At 36.1% G+C, this 27,699-nt stretch overlaps 1 protein-coding gene across 18 annotated transcripts in view; it reads right to left on the bottom strand.

Annotated features, from left to right (window-relative positions):
* Positions 1 to 27,699, bottom strand: part of PTPRD (protein tyrosine phosphatase receptor type D) — a 384,409-nt gene that overhangs the window by 114,935 nt on the left and 241,775 nt on the right. For 8 of the 18 annotated variants that reach the window (XM_074932629.1, XM_074932631.1, XM_074932632.1 and 5 more), the window contains 8 exons: positions 24,119 to 24,388; positions 22,826 to 23,407; positions 13,552 to 13,685; positions 12,099 to 12,243; positions 8,354 to 8,659; positions 7,191 to 7,384; positions 5,265 to 5,291; positions 3,328 to 3,445 (listed from right to left, as the gene is read on the bottom strand). In XM_074932629.1, coding sequence (XP_074788730.1) covers positions 3,328 to 3,445; positions 5,265 to 5,291; positions 7,191 to 7,384; positions 8,354 to 8,659; positions 12,099 to 12,243; positions 13,552 to 13,685; positions 22,826 to 23,407; positions 24,119 to 24,388 — 1,776 coding nt within the window. Of the gene's footprint in view, positions 1 to 3,327; positions 3,446 to 5,264; positions 5,292 to 7,190; positions 7,385 to 8,353; positions 8,660 to 12,098; positions 12,244 to 13,551; positions 13,686 to 22,825; positions 23,408 to 24,118; positions 24,389 to 26,401; positions 26,414 to 27,699 lie in introns of all 18 variants that reach the window. The other 10 variants (XM_074932636.1, XM_074932637.1, XM_074932639.1 and 7 more) reach the window with 5 other exon arrangements.

The raw sequence follows: 27,699 nt of genomic DNA, 5'->3' as shown, positions 1-27,699 counted from the left end.
CTTACTTTTGCATAAAGAATATCTCTTCTCTGACTTTCTGGTTCATAAAGAATATCTCTGACTTCCTCATTGATTGTTACAAGCCTTTATGGAACAAAGAAAAGGCTGTGAAGGCCTTTTGCAGGCCATATTTTTCTCTACGTTATAACTATTACTGAAGTCAATGGGGCATATGAAAGAGAAGAAGAGTCCACACAAACAGAATAATAACTCCTTCAGCTTTCTAGAGGAGAAACTGCTGGAAGGTGTCACTAAATTATTTTTGTGATAAATTGCTTTTTTTCCGTGTGGCAGACCTCACAGTCAGAACTTTTTTAACCTTTGTGCTAACTACAGAGAAAGAAAGAAAGAAATTACTACTTGCTTTTGATCAAAACAGAGGAATTAATAAAATACCTTGTGATTAAAATGGTAAATAAAACCGGTAACTTTTTAAAATACGGAGCCTATCTGATTTTGCGAAGTGTATGAATTTCCTTTTTCTTAACACACAACTATTGACAGAAAATGTTTTTCCCTCTTTTCATTTTGAGATAGCTTTCAGTTAACATTTTCTTTCAATGTGACCAGTTATGAATATTACAGTCTTGTGGGACAAATGGTACAGTTCTGTGCCACCCTATATAAAGTAGCATCATGGAATAGCTCTATCTAGAAACTTCTGATAATAATACCCAAATTTGCTATGAGCCCAAATGAAGTGAAATTGCCTATGAAAAAAAATATTCTCTGATCTAGCGAAATCCACCTCTGTTACTACACAATAAGATGTCCCTCACACATTGCTTTGCAACAGTCATTACACCAAAGAGTTGTAATAGCATGCCTTACTAGTAGAAGCTCAAGCAAGCTGCCTTTGCCAAAACACTCCAAGTAATTTGTTTCTGTTCGCTGTTATAAAGTACACCACTGTTTTAATGCACATTTTCTCCTCTTTGATGAAATCTGTATTTCAAGAGTGCTGTCCAGCATGGAGTGTAAATTTGAAATAATGGACAAGCTGTTATGCTATGAGATTCTTCAACTACTACAGAAATTAAAGGTCTGATTAAATTATCCATACAAATTATATGATATCACTGACTAGTAAGTCTTAATTTTTATCAAAGTCTTGTTAATCACATAATTTGTAACTTCTGCCTCAAGTAATTTAAAATTTTCAAACACTTTGACTTGGAAATGTTCAGTAACATTTCTTCTTCCATCTGATTTCAAAACCTAGAAAAGGAAACTGAATATGAGACAGAAACACACTGTAGAGTGAAAATATTAACCGCATTCAGTGACTTCAATAATAACTAAAGTTACTGTACTTCAGGCTCACTTACATTTGGTGAATCTTTCCTGTCTAAAAATGTAAATGATGTTTTTATATCACTAACCAGACACAGATGAAGAGTTAACTTATCATTTGAATAACTTATGGATAGTTACCTTCCCCAGTAAACATTTAGACCTTTATTCTCCTTTCATATCTCTTATGGGTATAATCTCACTCATTCTAATAAAGATGCACGTGACTGAAACCTTTAAAAATTAGATAGAAAGACCCTTTATTTGCTTTATTGTAGTATTTGAATAGCACCCTTTTAGGAAAAAATCAAATGGAAACTCAGAGAATAGGCATGTGTATTTCAGACCTATAAGCCCCTGGTATTAATGCATCATTTCTTCATTCTATTCTCATAGAAAGACAGTGAGCTGGAAACTCTTGGTAATGACAGTATTTATTGTCTCTTTCAAAAACTTGAATATGAGTTTTCCTTACAAATAGAGCTCAACCACAGCAAACTGTAACAGCAAGTGAAGAGGTGTTCATACTGCTTGGAATGTAGGAAGGAGCAAAATCGTAACTAGCTGTTATCCTAGAGATCAGGAACAAACATTACTTGTTCACAGAATGAAGCAAACAGCAACAACAGTGTAGTATGTATCATTTACAGGCATGATTCTGATTCTCAATCACTCTTCAGTCACTCAGGGTTTTATGGGACATAGGATTTGTTTGACTTTCTAAAGCAGAAGCATCTTGGAAGAGTGAAACATGAATAGTCATTAAGGACTAAATGCACAGAAGCTTTAAGTTTTGCAAGTAGGTCTGCATAGCTGGTTTTTATGTCTAGAATCTTACCAAATCAAAGGTTATAATACTAATAATTTGGAACTGAACTTTAAAAAGAATAATGGATCAACTGTCTTTTTTCTTAAATCAATTTCAAATGCAAGCGGGAAGTATATATATTTTTTTTTCTGAGACCATGAGAATTCAGGAAAGATAAATTGGAGGGTAAGTTTCGGCATCGGTCAAGAGTAATGACTAGATGGTACCCTAAAATCTGAAATGAAACAATATGACATGTCTAGCCACCAACATTTTTCCAAGGAAGCTGCTGATATAAGGATATAGATGTTTTTTATTTTAGTACAAGATGTGTTTTACTTTCAGTGATTGTTTTAAAAATTCAGTCAATCAGTATAAATACAAGTATATATGCCTTTTGGACCTTATATATTAGCATAAACAACACATTGTTAATAAGAGAGCTTGTAACAGTGCTACAAAGATTTTCATGTGATTGTAATGAAATATCCTTAATGGCTACACTAAAGAACCCAGAAAACGAACACCTACAGGCTGTGAACACCTGTAAGTGAGCACCACACTAGGGCTGTGATGGCATAATTTGGTTAAGCTGTACCACAGTGAACCATTTAAATTTAAAAACCAGTTGAATCGTTCATGCATTCAGATACCCACTATCTAGTTTCATCTGTGATCACATGTAGACTGAACATAGCAGCATGGTATATTTTGCCCCAGTTTATGCCTCAAATTGCCACTGAAGCAATATGGGTTTCACAGGCTGGGCTTTCATTCAATTTTATAATTCTCTGCTATAATAATCACATTTTTCTGAGACAAGTTGTGACTGTCATACAGATAGGTTCTTTCAATGTTCTTACTGACAGGTAGCAGCATTGCTGCTCTCACAAAGATCAGGAAAGGTCTTCACAAGTTTAAATATCCTGCTCAGCTCTGAACTTCTATTTTTTCCTCTCTAAGAAGACACCAATCAGAATGGAAGAGCTACTAGAAAGAATAAAGTTAAGTATTAGATTTTGGCTGCACCTTGAACTGAGAAAAAGACAAAAGAGGATACCGGTTCTGTTTTATCTAAATAAATGAAGGGCCAAATACTGAAAAAGAAAACAGTGTGCCCTATAAACACTTTCAACACAACAGCTGACTTCAAAATAGTAGGTGCAATACACTAGCAGGTAAAGTAAAAGGATTTATTCAGACATTAATGGGTATGTAAGTATTACCTGCACCAGTAGTAGATACAAGTTTGGGCTTGCTGCGTGCTCCATCACCTTTTGTTGTATAGGCTGTCACAGTGAAGGAATATGTAGTTTCAGGCTGAAGACCAGAAATTATCATTTCCTAAGATGAAATACAATAAGAACAGTTTACTAAAAATAGATTGCTTTCCTGGAGAGCGCAGAATCCTTTAGACACCCCCTGTATATTACATATGGTGTGCATGCTTTTGCGCTACTGGCAGTGATAGCGAGCATTTGAGAGCACCAACAGACTGTTCTGTGTAAAACAGTTCATAATGTAAGATGTTTCACTCACTTAAGCAATGAAAGAGAGCACACCTCTAAATAGCATGCCTTAGGTAGTTTAAGGCACAAGGCTAAAGGCTTAGTGGTGTGAACAGTGAATAAAGCCTCTTCAAAAACAACACGTTCTTCAAGTCTAAAAGAACTACCTAAAACACCATTAAAAATCTGGTGAGAAAATAAATCTGATGTCCCTCAAACAAATGATAGCAGCTACAAAACAAGTAGATTTTCAGTTAGTGAAAGTGAATAGGAGCAAAATCAAGTGTCAAAGCAAGGGAAATCTTTTTACAGATGTGCATGCACACAAATGTATACACACACAGAAGATGACGAACCAGCCACCTAAAATGAACTAAACATGCTATGCTACAAGGGTAACCAGAGAAATTTAAGCCTTGACACTCATGACATAAGTAAGTTTCATATGCAAATATGAAAGGAGTGTATTTGGAGGCAACTGACTGGCCCCAAATTCCCAACTCATCTGCTTCCAGTCTGTAACTACCGGACAACTCCTTTGCATTTTCACATGCCTGAATGGATTTACGCTACAACTAACTGCTGCCAGAGAGATGGTGTATTTATGTATCTAGAAAAAATAGCAAATGTGCAATCACACCCCCCTCAGATTCAACAACCATAAAAGTTAATATAAAAATTATGGGCCAGACTATCCACAGTAAAAGGACTTTTCAAGATAGCAGGTATGAGCTTAGTACAGACATGATTAGAATTTGGCATTGTATTTTCAGTCAGTTATTAGCAAAACAGAAATAACAAGCTAATGATCAGAATGAGTAAGCAAAATCACTCAACTGAAATTAAAAAAGATTAAAAAAATTCTAAAAACACTCTGTCTCAGAATTGAATTGAGCCTAAAGGCCAAAATCAGTAAGACAGACTTCTCATCTTTCAGAAGGAAACTGCACGTGATATTAACAGAATAAAATTGTAAAAGGGAAAAAAAAATTGCCATCTTTTGAAACAGTGATGAAGATACTGGCCTCATCTAAAACAAACAGCACGTCATGGTGTAAGAGATATGATTGCATGTAATGTTGTAATTTAAAATTGTGATTTGGATATAGCAAACACTATTACTTAGGCATAAACACTGCAGGGCATTTGGCTTTCCTGATAGCATGCAGAATACACTTACCACATTACCAAAAGGAAAGCACAACTGACTTCAACTTTCAGCTACACAAAAAACATTAACCTTAAAATGAATACAGGAAAATCTGACTACTGCTACGCAACTATGAACAACTTTTGTTTTATTTTTCTAACATGTTCTCATAAAGTGGAAATTGTGAGGCAAAGTCAGTGACAGACATAAAAAAGAAAACACAAAACAGTTCTGTACATATTGGCATCATGCTAAACACCAGAACAAGCAAGACACAGTAACCTTCACTCTTCCTGGAAAAAGTAAAAAAAAAATAAACCCCAAAACAAAAGAAAAAATTGCCATAAGGGAAAAAAAAATGATGTTAGGAGCATGCATTTGTGCAAATGAGAAAAAAAAAAACCAAACCCAACAACCCTCAAAAAATTAAAAGGAGTCTACAAGCAAACAAGCAAGAAGTAAACCCAACACACACTATTTTTCTGGCCAGTCAAAACCTACTCACATGTTCAGTAGTATCATCATATTCCCACTGATTGAGAGTAAGGAATGTTGGAAGGAAAAAAAAAAAAGAATGAAGATATTTGTTGCCTGGTTGAGGTAATGTTTTCTTCTTAACAGTAAAATAAATATGAAAGATCTCTGGAAAATTTGAATTAATCATGCAGAACTTGGTTAATTAAATCAAGCCAGGCATTTTTAATTCCATTTCTGTTCTCCCTAAAAAAAGCCACTTCTATTTCCTTGAAGGAGGAAAGAAGTTGTGAATCCTCTTGTACCACGTAGTAGCATTTTATAGTGAATTGTATTAAGAAAAGCTACCAAGGCAGAATTAAAGGCTACCTGGTTTATTTAATCATGTTATTAGTCTATATGCTTGACTTTACTAAATTAAATCAATGTCTTCTTTAAATTGATAGCAGGATTTTTAAACTTTGAAACCTAACCATACTGATATTTTACCATCAAGGTCTTCATACCTTCACAAGCCCTGATCACATGTGTCACAGAAGTATAACAGGCAAGAAGGAGTGGCGGGAGGAGAAAGGCGGTGACTATCCAGAGTGAACCGATGGCAAACAGGAAGGTCAAAGCCAAACATGGCAAAAAAATAAATACAAGTTTTTCCTTTATGATATTTATGCTCCAGTATCTCATCTAGTCTCCTGTTTCTGATTTAGTGTTTAAAACTATTTAAAAATACTTCCTCTCAGAGGTTGAAAGTGAAAATCTTTTCAAGTAAAGAGAGAACCAAAGCACAAGAGCACCTGCTCTCCCTTTTCCCTCTCCCTTCCAACCTCCCCGTCTCTTTCTATCTTTCTCTCCACTGAATTTAAGCTGTCTTGCAAAATAGGTAAGTACATATAGATAGATAGACAGACTGGCAGGTAAAACTGTAGCAAAGATCTCCAGGAATAGAGGCAATACTTTGAGAATAGGGTCATCAGCAAAATTCAGGTATAGGAGACCTGTTCTCAAAAAAGATATCTGAAGTGATGACATTTAGAACTAAGACTGGAAGAAGAAACAGAAGAAGCCAAAACCAATTTATTTGTTCACATAAAATGCTCAAGAGGCAAATTTAGCCCTTTACTTTATGCCAGGTTGGTAATTTCTTATTGTTTCCAGTCATTCCAGCCATAAATTGAGAGCTAGCATGAGAGGTGTGCACTTGATAGTAGTTTGAATGTGGGAAGATCCCTCCAGTACCAGGAACTTTGGGAATCTTCAGTTTTACATAGCACTTGTGTATGCCTATCCGCAAAATCTTGGTTTTAGAAGCTTTTAAAACTTGATGTGATCAGGCTTTTGTTTTTATCATGTCACATAATTTATAAAACAGACAGGAAATTTTGCAATATCAGTAAGCTCCTCATTTTATTTGCAAAGCTAATGATATGAACAATAAGAAGTATAAATAACTTGGTTATTTCTAAAGTTGCACTAATGAAGTAATTTCCTGTAAAATGTGTGCTGAGGTGTGTACATACCAACAACAGAAACACTGTAATAATGGGCTAACACAGGCTTTTAATGATTCTGGGTTCTCCACTGAAGAAATATCAGGTGGGTGGATCAGGCAGTGCACAGCTTGCTACACTGACTGTGACCTTGCTTAGATCTCCCTGATGCATTAAACTTTAGGGCATAGGTATAGGGTGAAGTCTCTAGGTTTAAGGGAGACAGCAGAATGACACAACTTAGTATTTATTGGCACACCTATATAGAAAAGGATCCCCGGGTTTGGCTCAAGAACCTTTAAACATAAGAATTCTGAAAATAAGTTGTTAAAATAGAGATAAAAACTGTTAGCTGGTAGGCTGAAATATAGAAAGAAAAAAAAAAAAAAAAAAGGCAGTTCTGGAGAGCTCTCTGGTACATTAAATGTTTTCACTGTAACATAGAAAAGAACATAAAATGCCCTAATTACCTGTGCATCAGCCAGCATGATGTCCTTCAGCATGGGCTGACCCTTTGGCTCTCCATTTTCCATCCTCACGTAGTGGACCTGATATCCTCGGATCTGACCATGCTGCTTATTGGGTACAGGTGAGCGCCATGACACTTTAACAGCAGTAGAGTTGACAGCCTCTACCTCGACTTTGCGAGGAGGACCACTAGGAACTGGAACAACATCATTGGACAGAAGAGAATTACAGGCACCTGTCCCACACATGTCTTTTGCTTTTTTTTTTTTTTTTTTTTTTAAAAAGAGCAGACTCACTACGTTTTCTTTGAAGAATACAAATTGTTCAACAAATTAAAATGCGCAACCAATCTGCTCTATCTGTCAGTGAAAAGATCAAAAAACATGACTGATGCAAAAAATGGAAGAAAAAAGAGTATTAGAGAAATAGAAAAACATGTAAAAATGTACAAAAGCCAAGGAAGATGCTTTGAGATTCAAAGCATTATAGTACAAAGAGATATTTTAATCATTGAAATAATAATAATAATAATAAAAACACAAAAGATTTCAAAAAAAGTTTCCCTTGTTTTTGTTTCCTAATGTCTTTGTTTTGGTATTTTGTAGTATAAAAAGGAGGCTGATAATAGGACTGTCTTCTGTCACTTTCAAGCATGGAAGAAAAGACAATGTGTGGAGCATCAGTTTTCCAATATCAAAAACTCAAAAAAAAACCCCAACCCCCCCCCCCAAAAAAAAAAACCAACCAAATCACAAAGCACAACATGGTACAAGAAACCAGTTTAAAAAAAACAACAAAAACAAAACCTGAAAAATGTTCATAGACATGTGTTTAAAAATAACAATGACTGTAAAATCAAGGAAAAGGCAGAAAGATTTTCCCCTGATTTTTATGATAAAGGAAGAGCAAGAAGGATACGTATGGGCTCAAAGGGGCAGCAGATTCATGTCACTCACAAAAAGGTACTTTCTGTTAAAAAAAAGAAAAATACCAAATATAAAAATGGTGTAGAAAGGACAAGTCTTTGATTAAAAAACTCAAAGGGTGATAATATCTGTGATTTGTGAAAAATCAGGAGCAGAAAATATACTGTTAGCCTACACAAAAGACAGCAGATCAACAGAGAGTCATAGAGGCGCAAACTGATGTAGTGGAGGCAACATACCATCTTCATCTGTCCGAATCAATACTGCTAAGCTCTCTGGGCCAGGTCCAACATCAGTGTGGGCAGTCACAGTGATCCGGTATTCAGTCCATTTTTCCAGCTGTTCCAAAAGGTATTGGGTACTGTCCGAGGAAATTCCCAAAATTTCATGGGGCTTGACATCTTCTCCATCAATCCCAATGTACTTGATGGAGTATTCAGTGATAATGCCATTCTGTTTTTCCACCGGTGGAGGTTTCCAACTTACCAAAATGCTAGTGGAGCTGGGGCTTGTGCAACTAATGTCTTGAGGAGGAGCTGATGGCTCTAATTTCAGTAGTGGGTTAAAGGAGGATTTGAGTGAAAGGATAGGAGTGATTGAAAAAATGAACAAAAGAAAAAATAAAAATAAATAAAAGACAACCAAATGAAAATAAAAAATAAAACAAAAAAAAGTAGAAACTTAAAAAAGCAAAATATCAGATATGCACCTTGGCTTATTAACATGAGGAAACTGAAAATGAATAGACCAACTAAATGGTGAAAAAGGATGTAGGGGAAATACATGAAAATGAAACCTCAAAATAATATTACCTACCTGTAATTAAAATTCTTCTTGAAATAAAACAAAAATGTGACACTTCTATGACTACTGATCTAGCTTTATAATCATCGCAATTAGTGCAAGCTGTAATATTTTAAATGACACATGACATGTATTTACTTGCAAATTTGAACATATCCCCTTAAGTGGGTTTACTTTGAGAAAAATTCTGTTTTTAAAAAATTCCTAAAAACTTGCAATAATTGCTAGAAATTGCTCCATAAATTGCCATTTTTGTAGCCTCCCCACTCTCATACACATAATATTTTTTCAATTTTTTTTTTTTTTATAACTGAGTCTGCCTGGCACAAGTCAACCGCAGATTAGGTTTAAATGGAAAGCATTTGCTGGAACATTTATTGTAGCCAACATACTAGGAGCATGCAGTCAATTGCAGATGAAGAAAGTCTTAGTCAAAGATTTACCTACCAGGAAAAAGTGACAGGCTTGTTGACTCTGACTGTAACTTGTACTTACCCTAGATCAGCTGTCAGTTTTAATTTTTTAACTCCTCTTGGAGACACCTTTGCTAGTAAAGAATTAAATCCTACCAGTAATGTAGGTAATTCTACAGGAAAAAAAATATCTACCCCCAAACACAGTGTCAAGAAAGCAGGTATTCAGTTTACAAAGAAAGTGTTCACAAGCTCAGCACATCAGAATGGTGAGAGATTCTGGAATTGTTTTGTCTCTTGTCACCAGCACCAATCTTATAGAGCAAAAGTGCTCACCTTGACTCATTTGTACTCAAAGGAGTCTGTTAACATATTTACCTTTTCCAGTCTCTAGAGCATTTAAGCATGTATGTCATTCCATTGCTTTCAGTGAGGCAATTCAAGTAACTGAAAGTTAGGTATGCATTTATGTGCTTAAATGCCCTTTGACTTAGCCTACTAACAGATCATTCAGGGCACCAAAAAAAGAGCCACAGATCAAATTCACTGGCACAAGTAGTGGACATGGACTCTTTCCCATTTCTGTCTTCTTTCTTGTAAGGAAAACATAAATTTTGGGTGCAAGATCTGTACAATGGCTTTTGGTTGGTTGCTTGGTTGTTTTTTTTCTTTTTTTTTTTTTTTTTTTCTTCTCATACTACTTTCTTCCCATTTCTTAAGGGAAAAAAGAAACAAATGGATTTCTGATATTTACACTAGGCACAACAAACAAAATGAAAGGAACAGAGAAGTCTTATGACCCTGCTGTGACTTATTGCATTTACACATGTGTCTTTTGGTTCCCTACAGCCCTTCTACAGGGATCAACGGCTTTTTATTCATTACGGTACACTTCTCCTCTGAAGGGAAAACATGAGGCAATGTCCCAGCATTTCATCTAATTAGAGGAGGTGACTGGGGGGACTGATGAGAATTACCACATTTGTTTGGGTTTTTTTTAGGCTAATTCAGTAATCAAGCACTAAAACCATGTTGATCCCTTTCTACCATCGACTTATGTAGGAAGTAAAATACAAGTAATATGTCCCTTAAGGAACTTATATGTAAAGAAATAAATCCCTGTAGCATCTTTCTCTGAAACCAAGATGAAAGGCAGTAGTGTATTCTGGTGAATATTGTTAATAAATGCATAGAATTTTATCAATTTTTAATCCATTATCCTATGAAAATGCAAAATATTGCACTTATGCAACTAAAGACAATCTTTAGGCTAATTGTGTTACTAGTTTTATTAATGCATATAATTTTTTCATCAAAGACACAATCTTTGTATAAAAGATTTTGCAGTCATTTCAGCAAATAACCAGGGTCTGACCACTGATGTCAACCAGATTTTCCTACTATATGAAGATATGAGGCTGAAAAATGCATAACATATTCTTATATTCAAGATGGGATAAATGGCAGTGTGCTTATATACGGAACATGCAACCCTGGCCCCTAGTTGTTTATTTTGTATGCACAGACTAAGCAATCTTCACCCAATATAAGAGAGTGAGCATGTTAAATAGCTGAAATGACTCCCAGGATAAATAAATAAATACCTTTTTCTTTATCAAATTATTGATTCTAGATTACTAAATTTAAAACATACCTTGCTACTATTTCTAAAACTAGCCTTGTGTTATATAAAAGTCTTTTATGCTTCTTCCAAATGTCTTATAAATGCTTCAGAAACACATTTAGCTTTGCTTAAAAGTCTGCAAGCACTGTATCTCCAGTCACACTTATTACCATTAAGATATGACACTAACAAATAATGATGATGTAATCACATCTGTCATAACTGCAAATTAAAAAGGCCTCATGTCAACTGAGAATCTGAATTTACTGTTTTTACTAATATTATTTTAAGAAAAGGCCATTTAATTTAAAAAAAACCCTAAATAGAATCACACTAAGTTTTAAAATGACACAGTGTAATGCAATGTAAATGTCATGAAAGTATAACTTTTCGGGCAAGAGCAGCGTTTCTGGTCATCATGTCTGAATATCTGATTGTTTTCATTATGTGTTAATTTAAATATTTAAAAATGTATATATAAATCCCTGAAAAATTTTTGCATCTTGTTTGCACACAAATATGATGAATTTCATGGCATTTTTTCCAGAGGCATCCAGTAAGAAAACTTTTTCTACTGGTGTAAAAATTGACCGAACATCATAAAAAGGCTAGATTAAAAAAACCCCACAACAACATCTTAAAATCAGAATTATTAGCTACTACAGAAGAACAGTTATATGGAATTTTTTTGTACAGTCTGAAATATTCAACCTGACCCACTTTATAAATTTTTGTAGTTTGGGAAGATGCTGCAGGAACAACCTAGTATTACAAGAAATCTGCAGACTGGGCAGGTGGAATTTTACAGGTGGAGGAATTATTAATGTACATCTACATGTATTGCATGATTAACATTTTATCCTGATATAAAATAAAGTATTATTGTAACAGCATAATATTGTCTTCTGAGATACTGGTTTACAATTCTTTTCTGAAACTGCGTAAATGCCACTCATATATTAAGTTGATCACAACACACCAAAAATAGACATTTTAAGCATTCTTTTGCTGTGTTAAGCAGGGAGAATGTTGTATTTTTATAATTTTGCCTTTTTCTCTGTTGCTGCCTCTCTGGACTAATGAGATGAATCTCTTCGAGAAATACAAGACAAAGGAACAAAGTTAGCAAGGAAGGACACCTACTTGACTGCATGGTTCTTGCTGAGATTTCTGCTGTTGAAGCACCCAGGCCTTGCGGAGAACGTGCAGCTAGACGGAATAAGTACAAGCTGTTTGGCCTTAAGCCTTGCAGGCGATAAGATGTAGTAGGTTCAGTGGAAACCCATTGCTAGAGGTAGGTAATAACAGGATGTCTTGATTAATATTCAGAGACTCTGAATTCTATATGTTGCCCGAAGAAGAAACGCTTTTACACTGAAGATAACCCCATTAAGGAAATTTAAATTCAAGAAAATAAATCTGAACAAACCCAAACTAAACCAAAGCAAAACCAAATACATTGTTTTTGACAAACGTATAAAGGAACAATAGATTTTCAAGTCAATAGCTTAATGGGTGAAACTCAGAGGCAGAAATATTGTTTGACTGGTTGAGGAAATAACAGCTGTTTACAAAGTGTAAGAGGGTTTTCAGAGAACAACAACACAAAGTTCAGAGAACAACAACACAAAGCCCTACCTACCATTACCTCTTATGACAGTAAACTACAGGGTTTTATAATGTGAGTAACCCCGGTTTTAACCTCATAGTTAAATCTGTGTTCAAATTATTAACAAGCAAATTCTTCCAAAGGGTATCTTATTAAGCAGGTGCCTGCATCCTGCTTGGAGGTGAAATACAGATTTGGCCCCCTTCCACAAAATAAGCTTAAGCATTCACAGTATATGTGTGAAGCTGCCATAAACATAAACTCAGTTGAAGCATCAGCAATGAGTTGATGATGCAGGAGGAATCAATGAGGCTGACACTTTCCTGCTGCCTTCTGAGATTGATGACTTCTTTCTTTTGTCTTGGACACCTGGTAATATCACAAGTTTTCCATAACAGAAAAAGAGTTAATTTTAAAGTATATAGTACTAACATCACAGAGGCTCTCAAACTGAAAATTCTTTAAGAAATAATGGTGCAGAAAGAGTCCATGTGTTTTTAGCTTTAGAAAAGAAACCTGTATTTTCTTCTCAAATATTATTGAAAGATTAGAGAAGCTTGAGAACTCTCTTTTGTGGTGGGAAAAAGAAACAAAAATTCTCAAAGTTTGAAAATAGACTTCAAAGTCCAAATATAAGTGCAAAATATCTCAATGAGTCCATAACATGCCCCAAAACACTTTTGCTTCCAAGCCTTTGTAGAGGAACAGGCTTGGGGAGACATGATCAGTGTGTGAAAGTGGATGTGACTTCTGTGGATGACTCATGAACAACAGCAAAGTTCCCCTGGCTGGTAACCATCAACATCATTTTTTGTTGTTTACACACTCTCTGTCTATCACTAGCCTGACTGCTGTGTTTTACAAACTGTTAAACATGTAGGCATTTGTACTGAAAGAAGTTACTAATCCATTAATTCTAAACCATCGCAGCAGTTTATGTCTGATTCATTAAAGAGTATTTAAAAGATATATAGTTTTTTCACTTACCTCCTCCCCATGCTCCCCATCTTTGTATACCAGTTCATAGCTGGAAATGGTATCAGAGCGTGGAGGTGTCCAGGACAGTAATATGCTAGTTTCAGACTCAGGTTCTGCTTTGAAATTCAGTGGCTGACCAGGCACTAAAGAAAAAGTTGAGCAGTGTTGCCAGTTGTTTATTTGGCTACTTCAACATCTTTCAAACCTTTTAAACTACAATCTGAATATTTCACTCAATATTACTTTTACTGAAATTACTGAACTTAAACAAATTGATTAACTGTATTATGAAATAAAGTAATCTAAGCTCAGATAGAGAGTAATGATATTTTTAATTCACACATTACAAATTATCAAGGATTTCAGATAAATGTTTTTCAGTGTAAATGCACATAGAACTGAAATGCAATTGAACAAAAGTATGGTGATGAGTATCAGCAATCTAATAACCTACATGTGAAATATACATGTATAAATTTGTGTGTGTATAGGGAAATGCTAGCATTACTTAAGATTGGCTGGACTAGTCAAGAAAAAGTGTTAAAACCATTACACACATTTCATAATCTGCAAATGGTTTGCTCAGCTCATAAATGATTAAGATACTAAACACATCCTGCTCTTTTTAGAAGACACCTAAATATTGAATGCTTCTGTAACCTGAAGATGTTGTAACCTACCAAAGAGACCTTCAGTAATGTTCTTGGTAACTGACATACTTCTACCCTTTTAATGACTGGTATTTTTTACCAATATAGCTGAATTTCTAGTAACAACAATTTCTAATTGCACCAACTAAAAATGCAACTTAGATTCCAGTAGTCAAGAACATTCTCTGTTATGTCTTAGGTAAAGGTCATAGAAATTATCCAGACTGTTACCCTCATTTACTTCTGCAAATACACGGCAAATAATAAACTTGACTGGGAAAAGACAGGAAAATATAACCTTGTCATTGGAATGTATATCATACAATTATTTTGGCACCCAGGTTCTAAAACATTACTTTCAATTAATAGTGCTTGTTGTTAAGGCATGAAACAGTCTTCCACAGCATTTCTAGCTTTTCAAGAATTAAATACGGCATGTTCTTATTTTTTAAGAAAAAAACGTGATGCACTTCTTAGCACATACTGAGAACAGGTGTGACAAGTAGAATGTGACTATAATGATCATTTCAAAATAATATTTCAGGGTGGAATTTTATTATAGCATGTTTCTTCTGTACAGTAAAAGACTTAAAAACATCATGGAGCAAACAATAAAAATAAGTTGTGATTGTAATTCTTATCTTCCCCAGGCTTCTACAGAATATCACTCTAAGGATAACACTGCCCTCATGTATGCTGGTGCAGGTTTGATATCTAACTGATATCTAACCTTAAAGCAGACAGATAACCCATCAACATGAGGTGCATATCCATGCTCCTGTGTGGAGGTTTCAAGTCCCTACCATTCACTTTTTTTTTTTTTTTTTTTTCAGAAACAGGACAAACTAGAAAAACAAAGGTATGGAAGAATGTTGCCTGTATCTGGGGAAATGAGTGAGGGTGAACAGGAGACCAAGTCTCTTTACAGGAAGAAGAAAGGGTAGGAATAATTAGCTGTTTTTCTAAAAGATATATGGTGTAAAAAGAAACCGTGTCCTCAGTACTGCAAAGTGCCAAAGGGAAAAGGTCACAAAGCACAGGGAGCAATTACAGGAAATACAAACAAAGTATTTTTGACAGGAATACTTCTAATATTACCTTTTTAAACTTGATTGGATTTGCAATTAAGAGAGAGAGAGAGAGTAGCATAACTGGATAATTCTTGTTTGAAACAGATTTTGAAATACCACTAGATCAGACTTTAACTTGGCAAATCTACAGTATAGTTGTATAAATGCATTTACTAGGTGAACATTACAACTTCTGAGGTTAGCTGCTTTGAAAGACTGCTGAGTAACAACCAGACAACAGCTCCAGATTTGCCTCCTGTTGAACATGGCTTCAAGTTGATGTGGAGCCCCACTGCAGGCTTGCCAAAATAAAATCTGGAGTATAGGCAGCTATTTCAAAGTGTTTATTTTGCTACAGGTTGTTCCAAATGTATCTCATGAAACTGAGGTGGGTATCTGGGGCTCTAGGCATTTTGTTTGCTTTATCTGACAAAGATAAAAACTGGACTGACCCATGGAAAAAAAGAAAATTTGATTCAATGTTTATCAAAGGATAGTGAAAAAAATATTTTGGCAAAACAAATGAGCAGCATAGCTGGAGTTACAAAATCACTTTTGCCTGATCATGGAAGGTCAAACAGCAGCTTATGTTACCTGTGTCACACTATCCATCTTGTGTTTGACATCTCTTATCAGTGACCTGAAGAAGAGGATAGAGGGCACATGCTCCAGGTTTGCAGATGACATCAAGCTGGGGGTGAACCAGCCGACACACTCAAGGGCCAGACTACTGTTAGGAGAGAGCTGGAAAGGGTCAAGAAACAGGCTGATGGTTCCCTATGAAGTTCAGCAAGCCCTGACACAGGAAGGCAGAGCGCTGTAAGGGTGCGGGATGGGGCTGATGGATAGAGGGAGCCACGTGGGGGACAGCACTGGGCCCTGGAGGGCAGCGAGCTGAGCTGGGTCCATCCATGTGCCCAGGTAGTAACAAGGCCCAGTGGTGCCTGGGGTGGTGTGACCAGGAGACAGCCCTGACAGCCAGAATAGGGCAGGGACTGTCCCTTCTGCTCAGTGCCTGTCAGACCACATCTGGGTACTACATCTGGTTTGGGGCATCAGCAAGATGTCTCTGGGCTGGGGCCCTTGCCCTGCAAAGAGAGGCTGCAAGGACCAGGGCTGCTTCAACTGGGAGAAGGGACAGCTTCAGAGGCACACAACAGCATCCCTGTCACTGATGGGAGGAATGGAGGATATGCAGCTGGAATCTTCACAGGGCTGTGTGGCAGGAGAGTGAGAGGCAGCAGCATGAGCTGAAACACGAGAGGCTCAGGCTGGAGATAAGGGGAAATCTCTTCCCCATGATGACAGCCCAGCTGTGGGGATGGGGCCCTGGGAGGCTGGACTGAATCCAGCCTGGGGGGCTTTTACACTGCAACTGGGTGAAGCCCTGAGCAGCCTGGTGTCTGACAACATGGCTGAGCCTGTTCTGGGCAGGGTCTGGAGCTGGAGACCTCCCTAGATCACCCTGGCAGCTTGAATTATCCTGTGATGCTATGATATATGCTTAACATATAAATACATGAATTGTAGAACACAGACAGGCAGTAATAGTAAATGACTAGCTGAGTGAAGTGGTATCATATGAAGGCTGGTACCATCCACTATGATAAATAGGACAGCAGATGGAGAAAGAAGGGTATTTCCCATCTCTGCACATTTTAAGACCATCATTCTCCAAGTATTCTTTTCAAAAAAAAAAACCCTTTATGGTCTCAGGTCTGCAATTCTCTATCATTTTTGAGATAACCACCAACAAGTTGATGGTTAATTAGACTTCCCCAGAAGTCCATCAGAATAGTATCTTGCTGCAAAACCTAGTCTCACCTCACATTTTCCAAACACAGTTAGGCAACTCCAAAACTGAAAACAATGACAGAAGAAAGATGTGACAGGGAAACCTGCATCATTCCAAACAGATAGAGAAGAAGGAGAAGAAAGAAAACAAAACCAAAATAACGGAAACTGAACAAACTGTCTTGCTAATAAACTTTGGTAGGGAACCCAACACTTAAACCAAAGAAAAAGTACCAGATAAGAAAGTGGAACAATACATTTTAAACTATTTAAGCTTTATGCCTAGAACACACAACGTCTCTTCAAAAAATTCTTCAGTGGCACAGAAGAACTAAGCCAAGCTGGAGGAGCTGACAGAAAGTACTCATCTCCTGAGATGGAAAAAACCTAGGGAAACTGGAAAATCTATGTAAGTGGACTTTAGACTCTTGATGAAGTATTTTTAATTACACAGATCAACTCTAACTTTCCATATTAGTGCTGTACATGGTCAGCTCACTGTACAAGATCTTTTTGTATGAGCACTCTCTCAATATTGTCTTTTCTGCTTTGAGATTAATGTGCTCTACAAATATACATTTAAGACCATGACTTCCCTGAGCACTGAGTATACATCTTTTTATTTCTTGCTTGTAAATATGACATAACTTATGTAGTAAATACGATGAAACACTACAGTGCAGTGACAAAACAAAGAACAAAGTCCAGAATTACTCTTTTCAAAACTTCATTGCAAGTTCTACACCTTTGCTTGACTAGTCATCCATGTTTATTGCTGGATAACCAGAAACACACTGCTGGACCTTTCCTGCATATGTAGCTCTATGTCCAGCCCGGATTCAAGTGCCAGAACAAACCCAGAAAATGGGATCTCAAATCAGAAAGGTACTTTAATTCCCTACACAGCTCCTCCTCAGCTGGCTGAGGTAACCAGAAAAACACATCAGGACTCTTCTGGGTTTGCAAGTGATGCTGGAAACAGAGACTCTTCAGTCTAGAAAGGGCCCCCTGATATGGCTAGCAGGAAGCCCATACCTGGAGCAAAATTCAGTCAGTTCAATCACTAATCAGTTTTGCAAAGGACAATATATCGATCAAGAGAATTTGGGAACTGAAAGAGACCTGAAGTTTGCACTTCTGCTTGCTCTGGAAGGAGCATTAAGTTTTACAGAGAAGCTCTTACATTTGAGGAGTTAATGTGCTCTGAAGTTTTTGTTTTGTAATACAATACTTGTACTTTTTGAAATACCAAAATCTCTTGGAATATAACTACAAAATGAAATGGTTAATCTGCTCTCCCTCTCTCTTTCTGCTACAACAGAAATAATCTCTTCATATGAGACTGAAGATAGCTGAGGCTTGCAGTTCTGCAATATCAAACACAGAATCACAGTGTTCAAAATAATTAACTACATTACTTTTTAAATGTCCAAAAAGCATAGCACATTTTGTGAAAAATAACCAGAAATCCATAAATCACTTTCTTAAAACAATGTGTAACTGATATTGAGGGAGCCCACAGAATAAATTAAACATGATGGTCAGTCTTAAAGACAAAGAGTCCACACATTGTCTGAATGACTAGAGAACACCGTGAAGAGACAAATTATTATTCAAAGTTATTTTGTCTACACTCTTTCTAAACTGTAGCAGTAGAGTTGTCTTTAAAATATTTCAAGCTGCATTCTTCAATACTTAAGTTCAGTGACAGAACTAATGTGTGCACATTTCCAACGCCCATCCACATATTTGCAAAAATCAGAATACTGGACTAGAGAAAAATCAGATTAAAAAAGAAAAAAAAAAATCTTCTAAGCAGAAGAAAGTGAGATTAAAAGCTAGAAAAACCACTGTGAGGGTAAGATTCTCAATACTGGTCTCATCATGCTAGCATTTAAATGAAGTAAACAGAGACTGGGGCACTTAATAGAAGTGTGCTTAACTTAATTGTGCTTTGAGAGCAGAGAGGTTATTCAGAAGCTGAAACATTCTTTCCTACCTGACCAGAAATGTTTCTTTAGAGCAATTTTGGCACTTAAAAACCATCCTCAGCTCCAAGTTGTTCTCCTTCCACCTGCTCCTTTGTATCATTGTTGAATTTCTGGCTGCATGCTCTCAACACTTCCCTTGTGGAAGTCCATTTCCATTAAATGCTTAACTAGGAGACCAGTACTGTGGAGTTTCAGAGACATGAGGTTTCTCCATTCATGTGTTCATGAAAAAATTTTAAATGTCTGGCAAAGTAGATAGCTTGCTACAACACAGAACTATATTTCCCTGCTACAGACCCTTCCTCTGAATTTCTAATCTTTTACAATATGAACTCCAGAACCATTAATTCATTTCCCTTAAGCTAAGGCTCTGTTTATGTGCTCTGCAAGTCAGATACCTGACATTCTTATTACTGTCCTTTTCCATATGTTCAAAAGATTAGCCTTTTATAACTGTAATAATCCTTAGTCTTCAAACCCCTGCCAATCCTTGGCTTGAATTTAACAATATGCTTTATATTGTAAATTCTTGTTTAAAGAAGCATATGTTTACAGGTACACATTCATTTTCCAGAATATTCTTGCTCTTTTTCTTTCTCCAATAACCCACTACCCAACAGACCTTATGCATCTCTCACTCTCCTCTCTTTCAGCCTAAGAACAGAATAAAACCAATATTCTCTGAATTCCTTCAGTAGCTACCCTCTCTTTGCACATTAAAAACCAAACCATACCAAACCAAATCCAAACCCAAACCCAGACATTCAGTTTAAAGTTCAAGATCCTTCCTGATACACATAGGTTAAAGCATGTTGCTCAGAGAGTATGTGTACTTCTGACCAGTTCAAGCAAATAAAGGAAATATGAGAAGATACGTGTGTCCCAAGTAGCCAAATGGAAATAAAGCAACAGAGCTTTTGTTTTCTAGTGAAGTAAAGAAAAAGGACAAGAAGTATGACACTAAAGATGATACCAATATTTTTTTATTCTAAAATTTGGTGTTAGTAAGTCAGTTTACCTAAATAATATACTGGTCCTGTCTCCACCCTCAACAGAATCAAATCCTTTGACTCAAAATAAAGAGTAAGGACTTAGGTGTAGGCTTTCAAATTGATCTTCCCTTATTCAAAAGGCTCAGCTCTACAGATGTTTTTTGATTACTTGATTTCTTAAAATGGTGTCTTTTCACGGTGAAGAAAACACTGCTGAAAACAACTGGCCAATAGGATATGGCTTTTCCTTAAAATGCCTAAGCAGATTACTGAAACACAAAACAGAACATAAAACTTTTTTTTATGTTTGGTTGTCTGAAAAATGCTTACTTCTCTTACCCTCAAACTACAGGTTCCTAGTTAATATTTTAATTGAAAATCTAATTTTCACTATCAGAAGAGTTTTAGCTGACTTGCAAAGTGAGAAGCCACTCATACAGCCATTTCAAAAGAACAATTCTGTTGTAATAAGAAAGCAAAGATTCTCATAAACAGGTTTATTTAAAATAAATTATTACTTTTTTATAATCTGTCTCTGAAGATCAGAATACACCTAAGGGAGGAAAGCTTTGAAAGAAACAAAGCTAACAGAGCCTGTAAGTGACCAGTGTCAATTAGATTTTGTTATATATATATAAAAAAATATCTAGTATCCCCAAAGTAAGCATAAGGGTTAAGCTACGTATTTACAATGATAGTTTTTTGTTTCAAAAAAGAAAAAAAACCCAGTCAAAATGTTATCACCATCCCATTCCTATTTTTACTCTTTTATATATGTTTCCATTAAATCAATTTCTGCTGTTCTTAAATTGCACTTTATAAGTCACCATATTCACCATATTTATTTGGATGAGTTTCAGCCTGAGAGAGACTTAAACCGAGACAATCATATTCACATTTAGATTACAGCAAATCTAGAAGAGAAGGGTAAGGAGGGCATTTTATTCTGCAGTGCTCACTGAAAAGAAACTGCTGGACATAAAACATGGAAGAATCTTAGTTTTTAAACACAGCCTGAACTGGAGAACTGCACTAGAATTTCTTAGCTTTTTTCTCCTTTATGACTTAAAATATTAATATTTCAAGCACAAGTATTAGTGCTTAAAAATGCCTCCTGTATTTTTGACAAAATTTTGATTTTTAACAGTCACAATTAAACAATGTCACATCAACCCCGTTATGAAGTTGAAAACACATACTGAGAATCCCTCCTGCACTGCTCATGTCATCACAATTTCTTCATATTGCAACAGTAATTGGAAACAGATGGGCACATTTAACGGCAAGTTCTATAACGCTTTTAATAAACAATTTTTTTGAAGTGACCTCAGCAAGTAATGTAACTATGGTCCGTCCAGCTGAGCCTCAGTGCTCATTATTTTGATTGCTTCATCCTTCTCTGGTGAAGCCACTGACAAACTCTTGTTAATCTAAAAGGTTTGTGGTGGTAAGTGAAAACAGAGATGAGGAGCTTACTAAGCCTTCTTCTTTAAAAGCTTTTTGCACATGGATTCAAAAAGAAGTCAGATGTCAATATAAAAACTAGTCCCTGAAAAAGGTCACAATTGCCAAAATTAAACTATGGTGTACATAGTTACATTTGTGTGTGCACACAGACACATTTTAATGTACTAGAAGGTCTAAAAAGTTTTATTTACTAACTTCTCAGCTGAGATACTGCAAAAAGTAACATCTATAACTTTGTGTAACACAGCACTTAGAAAGGTTCCAGGACAATACCTAAATTTCTGTTCTTTATTAAATGCATATTTGTAAAACACAGCAGTAAAAAGTGGATGAATCATAAGTGTCTTCAGTTACACTTTAGAGATACGTTTTTTCCGAATTTGAGCGATACTAAATTCCTCAACAGGAAACTTTCCAGTACTAAAAAATTAAAGTAGTAATGTAATATTTCTAGGCAATCACTGACCTACAGTAATACTTCATAGAGCTTTCTCTAAACCGCTAGCAAAGGGAGCTTTTATTTCTTATTGCTACAATAAAACACTTTCTGCAGTGTAGCTCCACCAGAGCTTCTCGCTTTCCATTTCATAACAATTCCCTGCAATGTTTTTCACTATGCTTGGTTGTCCTTTGCTAATAAAACTAATTCATGGACTCCTGTACAGAAACAAACCAACCTAACTACAAACATAAAACAAGAAAATGGTGACCTTGTGATATGCACTTTGTAGAGGGATGTTGTATTTGATTTATAAATCCAAAGTGTACAGAACTGCTTGCTTGAATCTACACAAAGGTTTGTTGTTTTTTTAATGCTTTCATGTTTTACGTGTTTCAGAACTTTACCAACTATTTGAATACACATGCGGTACACATACACTTTAAATTTCCAAAAGCAATGATCACTAGAGTGATGTAGCATAAGGGAACAACACATCACCTAAACAAAATCCACCAACACAGATAACTCTTCAAAGAAAGCTGTGACAAACACTTTTAGTTCACAGAGCACTGCCAAATAGAAGCCATAATATTTGTCCACTTTCAGGATTAAGGTCTCCCTGAGACTTCAGTTAAACTTTGGATAAACTTCTTGAGATTGATGAAAAAAGAAATGAAAGCATGAGGGGATAATTTCCACTCTTCAGTGATAACTTGCACTGTGGAAATGAGAAAAGGTTATTTGCAAAACCTGCCAGAATAAACTGGCTATCCTTGAGAGGAAGTGTTTTTCAACTTTTAAAACTCCAATTCTCTCTCTGCAAAATTTCTGCATGCATTTAATTTTTTCACACAAATTTTGTTCATTGCTAGCTTACCTCCTGTTTGAGTGATGACTTGAATGTCACTAGAAAGTGGTCCATCCCCAACAGAAGTAAAAGCAAGAACCTTCACAGAGTATGTTTTCTGGGGTACCAGATTCCCTATAGTGGTAATATGACTGTCAGCCACGTTGTGCTTCATCCAACTGTTGACATGCTGAGTGGGGTCCATGGTGTAATAAACTCTGTAACCCTGTATTTGTCCATTAGGTTCCTCAGGTTCTTCCCACTGTACCAAAATGGTGGTAGAGCTCAACATACGGGCCTGTACATTGCGTGGTGCACTTGAAGGTGCTTGCTCTGAAGTCCTTGTTGACACAGGCTCACTGGGTGGCCCTCGTCCAATGTTATTTACAGCAACTACCCGAAATTCGTATTCTGAATACGGGCTTAGGCCAGCCACACTATAGCGTGTTGTGGCCACCCCATCAATTTCTTTATACAGCTCCTCAGAGTTCTTGGGTTTGTGTTGGATTATGTAGTAAGAAACTGGCTCAGGGTTTCCAGAATCCCAAGTCAATGTTATGCTTGTTGCTGTGCTTTCTGTCACCACAGGTGTTCCAGGAGGTTTGGGCAGGGCTAAAGATAAATGCCAAAAAATATAGTTAGTGCTACGCAACAGTAGACATTAATTATTACATTAAGTAGCTTAAAAACCAAAACAAACAACAACAACAACAACAACGAAAACAAAACAGAAAGATTGGAATGGAAAGAAGGTGTGACCTGTTCAGAGCAAGCTTTTGGCAGCTATGATTTACTCCAGAAATCTATCAAAAAGTCTTTTTTGTAGTGTAAAGTTTGCTTTATACAAATTAATGACACTGACTTTTGTAATAGATTCATAAACATGTGAAGAGGAGAAATCTTATAGACAAAGACTGCACCATTACAGTTTAATTTTCAGATCTATTTGGAACTTCTAGTTTCCAGTTACTCAGTGAACATGATAATTGGACACCCAGCAACTCTAAAAATCAAATGACTGGTCTTTAAAGGCTCCTACTGTTGACAAGTATGTGATTACAAGATCTTTTATTTATTTGAAATGAAGGCTGGGAGCTAGACACAGGAGAATAACGATACATTATGACTAACTTACTTATTAGTAGTATTGCTGTCTGAATCAGTATTTAGTCTTATGCCAGTGATTAGCTGAAATATTCACCCTCTTGATTTAAGAGGGTAGGATGCATTTAGTCCCCTTCAGTGCAACATATTTGCTCAGAATATGGCAATGAATGAAAGAAAAGACTGAACTATGTCCAAATGTATGTGCTTGGGATATACCTTTCACAGTTATCTGTGCTATTGCTTCTATAACACCAAGAGTAGACATAGCAACACAAGTATAGTTTGCAGACTGCCTGACATCATTAAGCTCAAGGACGTTCCTCCCTATTGGCATATCATCCTCAGGTGTCAAATCTTCTGCTCCTAGCATCCATTTCACATAGGGCATTGGTGACCCCACCGCAACACACGTGATATTTACACTCCCGCCAGGCATGATCTCATGATTGGTGGGGGGGATAGAGAACCTCGGTGGGACCCGTCGAACTGGAACAAAACACAAAAAAAGGTAATAACATATACAAAAAAAGAAACTGAGTCTTGCATACGGACTACATGCAGTGTACAGACACAATTTAACGTTTTAATGCACTATTCTGATCTGCCAGAAAATATGTATAAAATAAATACGAGACTAAACAAGAATTTTGTCTGCACACAATGTGAATTATTCTGTATTTACTTGAGGATATTATTAAGCACATTCATACAAAGGCTGATTCAGACCTATTAGGGCCTCACGGTTAGCTAACTACATACTAACAATACACAAACACCATGCGAAAGATATACACACGCACATGTGCGCGCATGTGCACGCACACACACGCAAACATATATATATGCATATTATATGCCCATACATATATATATGCACAGAAGAAAACTGGAAGGTCAACAGCATGCTTGAGTTGATTACCAAAACCAACTTCAATGCTGTGTGCTTCCACTCGATGTGAATAAATGTGCTAGGCAACATTGTCACATCACAGTCCTGGAACACATTGCCTATAGTACATTGAAAGTGCAATTTCATTTGCTTTCAGACTCAAAGTAGATGCAGCCTCAAGACCTCACACTAACACTGAAACAAACATAGAAAAAAATATAATTACACACAGATACAAAAATATATATACACATATATATATATATATACATATATATACATATATATATGTAGTTACAGAAAGAACCTAGGCAAAGCCAGTACAAAGTACTGGATTTGGTCATGCAGGCAAGCAAATGACAGAATCAATAGAGAAACATGCTTAGGGAAATATCTGAGTAAAAACTGCAGAAAGAAAAAACTCAAAAAGAAAACATACTGGGTGAGGAAAGAAAACTTGAAAGAGATGGGGATAGAATAGGCTGACAGATACAGGAGTTTAACAGGAGCATAGAGTTTGAGGGAGAAGGAAATTAGATTAAGTTTAGGTGGTTAAAAAACAACTGTTAGGAAGGGCCACTGGGAAAATAGCAGAACATTTAACATTCAGGATTTCACTATGCTCACAGTTAAGGGGAAGCAAATTAAGCTATTATACAAGGATCAATAATATTAGACATTTCTGTATTGATAGCAAGGGGCGGCAACCTTAAACACATAGCAGGACATTGCACTAACAGAGTAGTTAATACTTAAGCAAACACAACACCGAGAAAATTACCAGGCAATAACAGATCAGTGTTCCTGCTTCAAATATTCTCAGTGGTGTGCATGTGTGTGGGAGGTGGAAGAGAGAGGTAGCTGAGAGAGGTAGGTTTGTATTTAGGCCTTTCATTGGACAGTGTACTTGAAACTGCATTAATTTGGATTTAATAGAGGCTAATTATTAAGACAGTTTTAATTCAGCAAAAATAAAAAGTAAAATAAAAGACTATGAGTAAGTTTTTTTAAAAAATAACAAAAACTGTATTAGTCTGAAACCTTTCTGCTAAGTTTGATTAAATTTCTGTGCTCTTCTATGGATTCAAAAGGGGCTTACTGCAATGGCCTCATGAGTGAATGACAGGCAGAAGGGGAACAAGCAGAGAGCAAAACATCCATAAGCGGCCAGTTGACAGAGGCCCCACAAAGCAAACGTCAGGCAATGAGAAATTTCTTGTACTGAACACAGTCCTTATAGATAAAGGAGAGTTTAGTCTTCATGCACAGGCTGTTTAGTAAAGCAACTGCTGAAACGATTCCTTGAAAAGCAGGCATCAGTATAAACAAAAAATTAAAAGGGAAGAAAAAGCAGGAACACTGACCGAGTTTACTAGATGTTAGTGTTGAAGCTAAAAAGGTTGCCATGCATCCAGGTTCATTCTCTCTTATCATGCACAACAGTTAGATACCAGCACTCATCAAAAGCCATGACCAGGGCATTCTCTGCTTAAACATAACATTAACTTAAAAAAAGCCACAATGCAGCTACATTCATTTCATTTGTATTCTTTGTTATTGGTTTAATTAATAGTTTTGTAAGGTGGGTAAAAAGTAAAAAACACACCAACCTTCTCGCAGCTCTGAGGGATGTAGGGGGTTTGATGCAGAACACAATGAAATGAGGAAAGGAGAAAAACAAGGGAAACACAGAGAGAGTAAAAAGGCCATATCAAGGCTTTCAACTGCTACTTGAACATCTCTACTTGCTCTAATTAAACCTTCCTACCTCATGTTGAAAAGTTAGCATTTTCCACAGCTACAATGGTGTTAGAAACAATAGCTAGCATAATTTTGAAATTTTCTATTGGATAAAAAGGTATACATGCCTCATGCAGTACAGGAAAGTCAGTATGTTGGAGGAGAAGAAAAAGAAAAAAAAAGATCAAATAACTTTCTATGGATGTCATAACTATGAAATGTTTTTTTTTTGTTTGTTTGTTTTTAATATAATTAGCCAAAAGAGTCACACCATATGAAAACATATCAGCATGATTGAAAAAACAGCTCTAAAAAAAAAATTTCAAAATCAAGCTAGGTATTTTTGATAAGGTCATTCACCCTACAGTAAAGTTTACATCTGTTTAAGTTTTCACTCCTATTTCCCCCACCCATCCCCTTATACCATAGACACACACACACACACACATATATATACACATATGTATGTATGTATGTATGTTATAGACTTTGTTGTAAAGAAAGCTACATCAACCAGCTGTTGGATATACTGCCAGAAACAAAGCACTTCTTTCTAGTTGAACCAAAGGAATATTTTAATGTGTTAAAAAAAATTAACCATTTCTACTAGTGTACTGAGAAATATAATAGTTTCCTTATTAATTACACCTGTCATAGAGACAGGTAATTTCTTAAAAAAATATAGCCAATTGATCACTATCATTTTAAAGGACTACAATTCACTCACAAGTCTTACACTGAATATATATAAATATATATACATACATATATATAAAGAAGAAATAGAAAAGAGAAAATACAGTTGTGCTCTGCACACATATGATTATAAAGTTAGAAGGTTTTCCTTTGCAATTACACAGCAGAGATCTGATAGGCATATACCTCAATGTCTTGGGGTTACACTCAGCTGATTAGTAGCACACCGAGCATTCACGAGTTCGAAAGGAAAAGCAAAACCAAACGAAACCAATAAAGGAAAATAAATGCAAAGCACAATTTAACTTAATGCAGAAAAAACAGAAGTCAAGAGGTAAAGATATAAATATACTTACAAACCTTAACCCACAGGATAGACTGGACTCAAGAGTGCTTTAAAAGAACAAAACAAACCCCAAGCCTTTCCTCTAGAATTTTAAATAAATTTTATGACTAACACATTTACCATGGC

Source organism: Athene noctua, chromosome Z (genome assembly GCF_965140245.1).
Source record: "Athene noctua chromosome Z, bAthNoc1.hap1.1, whole genome shotgun sequence".
Taxonomy (NCBI): Eukaryota; Metazoa; Chordata; class Aves; order Strigiformes; family Strigidae; genus Athene; species Athene noctua.
The sequence above is the reverse complement of the archived record's forward strand: the minus strand, read 5'-3'. Positions and strand labels throughout refer to the sequence as shown.